This window comes from Salvia splendens, chromosome 21 (genome assembly GCF_004379255.2).
Source record: "Salvia splendens isolate huo1 chromosome 21, SspV2, whole genome shotgun sequence".
Lineage (NCBI taxonomy): Eukaryota > Viridiplantae > Streptophyta > Magnoliopsida > Lamiales > Lamiaceae > Salvia > Salvia splendens.
The window spans coordinates 21,583,918-21,594,472 of NC_056052.1; the positions used below are offsets into that span (position 1 = coordinate 21,583,918).

Consider the following 10,555-nt stretch of genomic DNA (forward strand, 5'->3'; position numbering starts at 1 on the left):
AAGACATGAAGTACAGTATATATTTCAATTTCTATATCCAACTTTAAAATGAATTTACAACCGAAATCTAATGTGAAAACCCTGATACTGGACCCTCAAATTTGGATCCAATCCAATTGACATTTTCTTATACTTGATTGGGCCAACCCAATATATAAGCCCAACCAATTCCCAACGACCAACCCATCAGTCATCACAGAGTCATCCTCTTTAAAAAATCAATTTAGGGCTTTTCGCCGGAAAAACAAAATCTAACGGTGCGGCGACGTAATGGACCTCCCGCCGCCTCAGAAACGAATCCGCTCCGCCTCCCCGCAGCCTCCCCCACCATTCGACGCCCCAATCGACCTCTCTCTCCTCGAAGCCCTCGAGAAATCGCAGCAGAATGCCATCGAAACCCTCGACCTTAAAACCTTGAAGAGGCTCGCCCTCTCGCTGGAACGCCGCCTCAACGCCAACACCGCCGCCCGCCTCAAGTACCCTGACAACCCCGAGAAGTTCGCCGATTCCGAGCTCGAGCTCCACGAAGAGCTCCAGAAGCTCAAAATCCTCGCCGGCGCGCCTGAGCTCTATCCCGACCTCGTCAGCCTCGGCACCGTCAATTCCATCGCTGGACTTCTCAACCACGACAATACCGACATCGCCATTGATGCCGTCACGCTCCTGCAGGACCTCACCGACGCAGACGTTATCGAGGATAATGAGGAGTCGGCGCAGGTGCTCGTCGACGCACTGATCGAGAACAGTGCGGTGGAATTGCTGGTGCAAAATTTGTCGCGGTTGAGTGACTCCGACCCCGATGAGTCGGCCGCTATTTACAACACGCTGTCGACTATTGAGAATCTTATCGAGGTGAAGCCTTCTGCATCCGAGCTTGTGTGTGAGAAGACGAAGCTGTTGAAATGGCTCCAGGCGCGGATTAAAATACGCGAATTCGATAGTAATAAGCAGTATGCTTCCGAGATCTTGGCGATTTTGTTGCAGAATAGTGCTGCTAACCAGAAGAGGTTCGGCCAGATGAATGGCGTAGACACTTTGTTGCAGGCCGTGGCAATGTATAAGTCGAAGGACCCGAAGATGGGCGATGAGGAGGAGATGGTGGAGAATTTGTTTGACTGTCTATGTTGTGTGTTGATGCCTTTGGAGAATAAGGAGAGGTTTGTGAAGGCGGAAGGGGTAGAGTTGATGATCATTATCATGAATCAGAAGAAACTATGTTATGGCTCCGCCATCAGGGCTTTGGATTTTGCAATGACCAACTATCCGCCTGCGTGCGAACGGTTTATTGATGTGATGGGGTTGAAGACTGCTTTTCCTGCTTTTATGGGTAAGGTAAGGCAAGTCCAGTCCCCTCCTCCTTTTTAAGATCCATTTAGTGCGGTTAATTCTACATTCAAGTGCTTTCGTTATTGATCACTTAGTGATATAATTCGTATTGCTTTCGTGTATATGTTTAAAATTTGTAAATGAACTCAATTTAGTTGACGGAAAGTATAAACATCGAGGAGGTATACAACTGGAATACAGCCTTAACACCGGGAGTCACGGGATATAGTGACATGAATATCTTTTTATACTGTTATTTGATTGCTACGTTATGTTCTGTTGATTAGTTTTCATGATATAGTGAACTGAATTCTGGCTCCAAGATATGATTGTTGATTTTGAAGACCCTGTTATATATCCACCACCTGCAAGCCTACCTTTGTATCTGAAGTCTTGGCCTTTTTTTGTTGGTTAGGTGCCTCTCAGCAAGAAGAATAAGAAAAAACAGTCCAAGGAAGAATTGGAAGAGCGCCTCTTATCTCTAATTGCATCCCTATTTGGTAAGCAGGCAAGTTCCATTTGGTTTAGTTATTTATCCCTGAGTTTAAAAATCTTATGGAATTATGTTTTGTGGATATCATTTCTGTTTTCATGAGGGTTGATACTTCATGTGTCCTTCAATCTTAGATGAATGGTATTAGTGCCCCTTTTTCCAAACTTGTTTGTAGTAAAATTTGCCATCTTCTTAGCAAGAATTGGAATCTATAGTTGTATTTCCCTTTACATGTGGTTATCATTTTTCATTCCCATAATAATGTAATGGTGCCAATGACAATGCTTATTATGCTCCAGGTGGAATCTTGAGGGGTTCGAGAAGGGAAAGATTGTTAAGCAAATTTGTTGAAAATGAGTGTGAAAAGATAGATCGGCTTATGGAACTCTATATGCGGTAATTATTGAGCACATCTTTCAGTTACCGACAAAATCGACAATTCTACTTGGGATATTTTATTATCTTGTGAATCTAATCTCTGTGTATTTGCATGCACTCTATGATATATAGATATTCAGATAGAGTGAAAGAAGAGACTGAACGGTTTGATGAGCTTGAGCTCGATGACCTTGAGGTTAATTAACACCTATATTCTTCTTTCCTGTCACTATCCCTTTGCTATAAATCTTGTCAGTATATATTTATCTGTATTATTGTTGCAGATTGATGATGATGAGAAATATAATCGGAAGCTGGAATCTGGGCTGTATACTCTTCAGGCATCTCCCTCTTTTTTCTTGTTACTAGCTATTTTGTTTTCTACTGGTTATTGTTGTAGTTAATTATTCTTGTGCTTAGCAGTTGATTGCGGTTATCCTGGGCCATCTTTGGACCTCTGAGTAAGTCTGGACATCTTATACATAAATCAATGAGAAGACTAATTTCTGGGGCTGTATTTCTTGTGCTATATTTTTAATTGGCGGATTTGTCTTTTTTTAGGCACTCTCGAATGAGAGCAAGGATTGAACTGCTTTTGAAGCAACAAAAGTTAACTAAGAATGATGTGAAGATTATTCTTCAGGTATTGTATTAGCCTATCAACTTATGGCCAAAATGGCAACTTAAACTTTCAATAATTCTTCTTCCTCCGCCCTTCCTACAAAATCTGCTTCTTTTGGATGCGTTTATCAAGCTTGCGTATTTATGTTGAACCTCAACGGAGAATTTTTACATTTGATAGCATCAATTGTGTTTCCAGTTGTGCTTGTTCTACTTGTGATTGGTTGTATAACACACATCAATTTTGTTGACACTGGTTTTGTACTCTGTTTCCGTGTATGAATCACAGGAGTATCATGACAACATCGGTGACCTCGATGGCCCTGAAGAAAGAGAAAGGGCTCAGTCAAAGATCTCCAAATTCATCTCCGCCTTAACCTGATGGCAAGATTTTTGCTATTATCAATATATAGCCATCCTTGTTGAGATCATGTATTTTGATCAATGTAAGCAGATAGATATATGATTGTCAAATATTGAAACAATACAGTAATATGACTTGTGTGGAGAATCAAATCTTTCTTTCTCCTCTAAAATCCATTTAGCATTTTATGTCCAACTATCAATCTAGATTCGGTATGTCTAAATTAAGGAATGAAACCAGAAATTAATCTTTTGTCGAATTCTTTAGTAGAAATTGCTGCTGTTTTCATCGTCAGAATTTTGTTTTCCAGTTAGTGATTGATTATTTTGGATGTTTGTTAGCCTTGATTTTTTTTTCTTTTAAAACGAATTTGATATCATGACCCATGTTTTTATCTAGTTTATCAATGTTTTCAGAATAGAAGAAACAAAAAAAGATGATGTTTTGATAAAGATTATTTTCTCCATGTATGCATACATAGTCTACCAACTAATAAGCATCTTTCTATATGCAAAGAGAAACTATAGTATAGTTGTTATTTATTGCTCAAGTCATTGACTTAAACAACGGAAGTAGGTAGGCAGAGTCAAATCCCGGTTGTATTTGTATGAGTAGCTAACTCTTTAAACACAGCAAAATCTGATAAATATTAGGAAAAAAAAGAGTATGGGTAAAGTGGAATTACTCCCAAAGGAATACGGATACGTGATTCTTGTTGTTGTTGCATATTGCTTTTTGAATATGTGGATGACTATCCAAGTAGGCAAAGCCAGAAAGAAGTAAATTTCTTGTCACTAAACTTCAATTTTGGATGCTGCTGTTTATGATCTGATGATTTGGGTGCAGGTATAAGGTGTTCTATCCCACCATGTACGCAATCGAATCTGAGAACAAGGACGCGAAGCTCTTTAACTGTGTTCAGGTTTGCACAAAACACATCGATCATCTTCTTTTTCTATTGATCCGTGTGTTAAAAGTTGTGATGAAATGCAGAGGGGGCACCAAAATTCGTTGGAGCTGATGCCGATGGTGTTGGTTTTGTTGATATTGGGAGGGATTCGGCATCCTGTCATTGCTGCATCACTCGGAGCTGCATATACCGTTACGCGCTATTTCTATTTCACGGGCTACTCTACCGGTCACCCCAAGAATCGCCTTACAATCGGGTGGGTGCCTCTTATGTTTCATTTCATTCTCGAATTCTTCTATCAATATCATACCAGTTCAGACTTCAGCTTAGTATGAGTATCTCTAGTGCGTTGTCTATTTATGTTTGTATGTCGATGTAAAAACTTATTAAAATCGGGTTGATACATTATATCTGATGCAGGAATTACGGGTTCGTAGCCATGGCTGGGCTTATCGTCTGCACAATATCGTGTGGAGTGCATATGCTCATCGCATGACTTCTTGATTTGTGTTACACTACTACTTAAGTTGTTGTAAACTTGTCATTTGTGGTTAGTACCATTTGCAACATGCTTGACAAGGCTATTTAACACTGCTTTTAATTGAACGATCACACAACTACTCCCACCGTTTCATGTTAATCGAGACATGCATTTCTTTCGACACAAAAATTAAGAAATAAATATATAATATGTGAAGTGAAGAGAATAAAGTAAAAAAAATGATAAAGTAAGAGAGATGGATAGAGAATAAAGTGAAAGAGATGATAAAGTATTGGAGACAGAGTGTAATGTTTTTTGCCAAATATAAAAATGACTCTATTATGTTGGAACGTCCTAAAGGAATACTACAACTCTATTAATGAAAGTGATGAGATGGATTGTTGCAGATACGGTCCCTTAGAGCATCTCCAAAAGAATACTAGTATCATCTATTTACCTTTCTAAAATGGAAAATATACCATTCCAAAAAAAATACTCCCTCTGTCTTATTCAAGATGTTCACATTCTTGAGTGACACGAGACGAGATTTTAGGAAGAGTTGTTAGGTGGAGTAAGTATAGTAAAAATATAGTTGAATATTTTAATAAGGAGTGAGTAGAGAGAGATTTATTTTCAAATATAGAAAATTGACATATTGAATGGGACAAACTAAAAAGGAAATGTGAATTACTTTTTAAAATAAAAATAGTACAAGATACAAAAAGAATATGTATATAGAAAAGGTAAATTATTTTTAAAATAAAAATAGTACAAGATGCATTCCAAAACATAAATTTATAATACCTTTTTAAATACCTTCACTCATGTAGAATGATTTTTTATATAAAGATGCAAATATGGTAGTTATAACTCTACCTCTCTCATTAGAGATGCTATTAGTAAAAGAATGAAACAAAAAATTGGTTAAAAAATAGTGTGAGACCCATGAATAATTAAAGGATAGCCCGCCGGCAAAAGCACGATTGTGATTGCTTTAAGTGATAAGAGTATCTTGCTACTATTATTGGGATACGTGATGTAGCGTCTTGCCTTTTCTGTCTACAAAGAATCATTTTATGCAATTTTATTATGACAAGTGATATTAATATATTGTATTGCTTTTTTTGTCTAGCGAGAATCATTTTATCTACCTTTATTGGGATAATCGACATAATGTCTTGCCTTTTTTTAGTCCAGCGAAGATAAATTTAGGGTATCCACAACAGGGGCGGCGCGCCGGCCGCCCCGGAGTCGCCGCAGCCGCAACCGCAGCGATCCATAGTGGAGGAAACGTCCGCCCCGGCGTGGACGGATGGGAGGGGGCGGAAGGGCCATCGCCGACTACTCAGCGAGGACGCGGCGAGGTGGGGAGCGGCACGGCGGTCTACTTTGCGGCCATTCCGGCGCTGCTTAGCCGTTTTTTTTCCCAAAATTTTAATAATTTTTTATTATAAATATCCATCCCATCTTCATTTTTACTCCACACACATCTTCACACTCATTTCACTCTCTATCCATTTTTCACTCTCTAATTTTTCTATCTCTAAAAATGCACGGTGGAGACGAAGATTCACCCGACACCGAAGAATCGTGATATGATAACTATCCTCCTTCCCAGCCGTGGAGATCGAGTCCAACTCCCCCTCCATCTCAGCCGTGGAGATCGAGTCCCACTCCCCCTCCATTCCAGTCGTGGTCGCCGACATCCCCGCCGTGGCAACAGACCCAATATCGGGGCCAGTCCTCTTTTCAGAGGAATTTGGGTAGATCGGCGTTCGGAGATTACAAACCCAACATGAACGCGGTCAACCATCCGCGACCGGATACCCCTTCTCACTCTTTCCAACCCAGCCAATCTCCTCTGTCTGATGCAGATAGATTCACACTAGAGCAGATGATGGGTTTGCTGAGTCCGAGCTTACCAGATACCCCACCAGCACGCGTGGATACGCTAGTTCTGACGAGAATCGGCGGTAACGGCGAGGCGGGTGGAAGCGGCGACGATAGAGATGCCCAAGGTTTTCGGTTCCGGTGGTTAACCGCAGAACCGTAACCGCCGGTTCCGGTTCTGAACCGGAACCGACACTTTTTTCTTGAACCGAAACCGCCATATTTTGAACCGCGGGCCGGTTCCGGTTCTAAATTTTATGAAACGAAACCGTGCCAGAACCGCGGCTTCCGGACGGTTCCAAACCGGAACCGTGAAATCTAGCCGGAACCCCGAAAAACCACCGAAAACCGACGGTTTGGAACCCTGAAAAACCATAAAAAACCGTTGGAAAACCGACGGTTCCGAACCGAAACCGTAATCGGAACCGTGAAACACCCTCACGGTTCAGTTATGGTTCAACAATTTCCGAAACCGGAACCGGCTGTTCCGATTCGTAACCGTCGGTTTCGGAATCGTGGGCATCTTTTGGCGGCGACGGTGGGGAGAGGAGGCGGAAGCGGCGCTGGCAGCGAGGCGACAGGGGCAGGCGATCGTCGGTCCACGCACTACACTAAAGCGTAATCCATTGTTGTGGCGAGGGCCTGTGATGCCGTCACATCGGATCCCATACTTGGCACCGATCAGACCGAGACAAGCTTTTAGAAGTGCGTCCTGTTGGTCTACAACGAGTTCAAGCTGAGAGGCACCTAACCGCGTGACGCGGAACAGATCCGCCTAAAAGTTTGGGAGGATTTTGAGAGCCACCAAGAGGTTCACGGGCATATACCAGAACAACCTGCTCACTGCTGAGAGTGGCCGTAGCGAAGCCGATGTGAAGGATCTGTCTATGTCCCAATTAAACACTGAAGGATTTCCTAAGTTCACCTAGTGGGAGGAGTATCTCGTTCTAGAGAACTGCCCGAAATTCAAGGCCATCTATGCGGAAGAGCGGGATGTTCTTGGGGCGAAGCGAACTAGACACAACAGAGCCGGGAACTACAGCAGCGACAGCGGCTCACGATCAATCAACCTCAACAACGCCCAAACGGAGGAGCCCTCCGCTACACACACTAGGCGTCCACGCCCTCCGGGGCAACATGCCACTATCCGAAACGCTAGAGCCTAGAGTGACTATAGGTTCCTCTCGTCGGCCGCATCTGGATCGCGCATCTCGCAGCCTGATTCTGGATCGCACTCCGTGGGCACTGGTCCCCACTCGGTCTTGAACAAGAACCTGGATGTGCAGTTGATGAAACAACTGCAAGAGAACTGTCGTTTCTACGAGTTCGAAACCGACCCGATCACCAAGGCAATATACTTCGAGCTCATGTGTAAGATCAGGGAGCAGTTGGGGTGGTCAGGTGCAGCGGCGGCGGCGGAGGCAGCGGGCGACGGAGGCGGAAGCGGTGGAGAAGAGACGGCGGATTCCGACTCCACCACCGAGTAGACGGTGGCGGTGTTTTTATTTGTTTTTTTTAAATGATCGTTGTATAATTTTCCCGTATCCATAATACAACGAATATTTGGTCCCAATAATTTTTTTAATTTTATTATTATCTCATTTTCTAATTATTTACAGTCCGATAATTTTAATTATAATTGAATTAAAATATATAAAAAATAAAATAAAGTGAAATGTGGAAAAAAAGTGTCCATTATTGTTGTGAAAACTTTTTTTGTAGCTGTGGATAAATCAGAAGTGAGTGAGGACTAAAAAAAATGGTTTATCATGAAAAGTGTATTAAGTGTCTTGCCTTTTTTGTCTAGCGAGGATCATTTTATGCACCTTTATTAGATAAGTGACATAGCAGCTTGCCTTTTTGTATAGCAACATCATATGACATTGATATAAAAATTTTGTTTTGTAAAATAAAGTAATTGATACTATTGTGAAATTGAATTTAAATTAATTTTACACCTACTCTACGCACATAAATACACACTATATACAACTACATACACTACATGCAACTACATCCAATACACATACAACAATACTAAATTACACACACATTTAAATTGATTTGCTATTTTATTTATTCAGCACTAATTGCAAGTTAGTGATGCTAACAATAATTACAATGTTTTAAAGAAAAATGCTAGTGTCTTCAATAGTTGGTCAATATTCAAAATCACGCATATGACTCATTAACAAGAACAATTCCCTTAGGGCATCATTAGCGCGATAAGCCGGGCCGCAAATCGCGAGTCCCGACCCGAGACGCGCGTTGGAGGAGACGGATTTCCGGCCCAGGCCTGCCCAGGCCGGTCCCAGGGTCCGGCCCGGCCCGGCGATGGAGAGAGAAGGGCCGTGACGGAGCTGCAATTTTTGCATTTGGAGGAGGAAGAAGAGGAAGGAAGAGGAAGAAGAGGGAGAGGGGCGACGGAGCCCAATTTTCTGATTTCTTTTGCATTTGGAAGAGGAAGAAGAGGGAGGGGGAGAGGAAGAAGAGGGAGGAAGATGAAGAAGAGGGAGAGGGAGAGGGGCGGCAGTCGACGGAAGGAATTTTCTAATTTTTAATTTTTTGGCAATTTTTTATGTTATAATTTTTAGTTTTTAAATTTATAATTTATTATTTTTGAATTAAGAATTAATTTCTCAGTGTTATAATTGTTCAACGTTTTCAATTCTTACACGTAAAATAGGTCGAAGTTGTGAATAGTGTCATTTATTAGTTGCGGCCCGGGTTGTGGCATGCAGGGTTAGAGCAGTTGGGGCCTGGGCCGCAACTGTAGATGAATGATGACGTGGAGGGGACTTGGGGCCTGAAACCAGGCCGGGGTTAACGATGCTCTTAGAGCATGAATAACGCTACGGGCCGGGCCGCAAATCGTGAGTCCCGGCCCGTCCCACGCGTTAGACGGACGAGCGGTACGGCCTGGGCCGGTCCTGGGGCCGCGTTCCCGGCCTGGTGACCGACCCGCGGCCTGGCTTGGGACGGGGTTACGCGGCTTGGAACGTGACTCAACGCGGCCCGGCCCAGGGTTATCTGTGTTCGGGCCGGGCCACAACCGATTTTATTTATTTTTTTTTAAATTCAAATTTTTTTTTATAAATACTACTCCATTTTCATACACAATCAACTTCAAATCTCTTCCTATAATTCGAAAAAATGCCTCATCGTCAAAGAATATTCGAAGATCAAATGTCCCGGGTGTTAGCAGAGGCGCTACCAGCAATCCAAGAAGAAATCAACAACGAAGTTGAACGCTACGAAGCTGCTATTCAAGCTTGGAACGAACAACAATCCCGAGTGCCACGTACCCGGATGTATATTCACCGAGACCGTGAACAAGCTGCCTTGCGGCTTTTCACAGATTATTTCTCTAGAGATCCGCGATGGAGTGATCAGATGTTCCGTCGCCGGTTCCGGATGCGGATGCCTTTGTTCCTACGCATTGTCAACGTAGTTGTAGCTCATGACATGTATTTCAGCCAAACTACCGATGCTGTGGGCCGGCAAAGTATATCGACGTTGCAGAAATGCACGTCTGCCATTCGTCAACTCGCTTACGGAACTACATCAGATATGTTCGATGAGTATCTCCATGTAAGCGAGCCTACTGGACGGGAGTGTCTCGCTAGATTCTGTCGGGCAGTCATCGAAGCATTCAAGGATACGTACTTGAGAAAGCCAACGACCGACGACGTTAGGAAGTTGGTCGACATGCACGAGCGGGCCCACGGCTTCCCGGGGATGCTTGGAAGCATCGACTGTATGCACTGGCAGTGGAAGAATTGTCCAACGGCTTGGAGAGGACAATACACTAGCGGGCACAAGGGCACACATCCCACGATTGTGTTGGAGGTCGTTGCCGATTGCAGATTGTGGATCTGGCATGCCTACTTTGGTGTCGCAGGGTCCAACAACGACCTCAATGTGTTGAACGAGTCTCCATTGTTAAACGACTTGTGTGCCGGGCGAGCACCGAACGTAGAGTTCACGGCCAACCACTGTCGGTATAGTACGGGGTATTATCTAGCAGACGGGATCTACCCTCGATGGCCCGTGTTCGTGAAGACTATCACAGCTCCGACAACCGATCGGAGG

At 43.1% G+C, this 10,555-nt stretch overlaps 2 protein-coding genes across 2 annotated transcripts; both read left to right on the forward strand.

Annotated features, from left to right (window-relative positions):
• The first annotated feature begins 200 nt into the window (after window positions 1-200).
• On the forward strand, window positions 201-3,354 carry LOC121784965 (beta-catenin-like protein 1). Its single transcript, XM_042183256.1, has 8 exons — window positions 201-1,332; window positions 1,742-1,826; window positions 2,119-2,215; window positions 2,330-2,393; window positions 2,482-2,538; window positions 2,621-2,658; window positions 2,759-2,840; window positions 3,108-3,354. Exons 1-8 carry the CDS (start codon window positions 271-273, stop codon window positions 3,198-3,200), a joined length of 1,578 nt encoding a protein of 525 aa, XP_042039190.1. The 5' UTR covers window positions 201-270; the 3' UTR covers window positions 3,201-3,354.
• A 451-nt stretch (window positions 3,355-3,805) lies between these two features.
• LOC121784051 (microsomal glutathione S-transferase 3-like) lies at window positions 3,806-4,693 on the forward strand. The gene is made up of 4 exons (XM_042182234.1): window positions 3,806-3,961; window positions 4,029-4,104; window positions 4,176-4,348; window positions 4,513-4,693. Exons 1-4 carry the CDS (start codon window positions 3,849-3,851, stop codon window positions 4,586-4,588), a joined length of 438 nt encoding a protein of 145 aa, XP_042038168.1. The 5' UTR covers window positions 3,806-3,848; the 3' UTR covers window positions 4,589-4,693.
• Window positions 4,694-10,555: the final 5,862 nt, after the last annotated feature.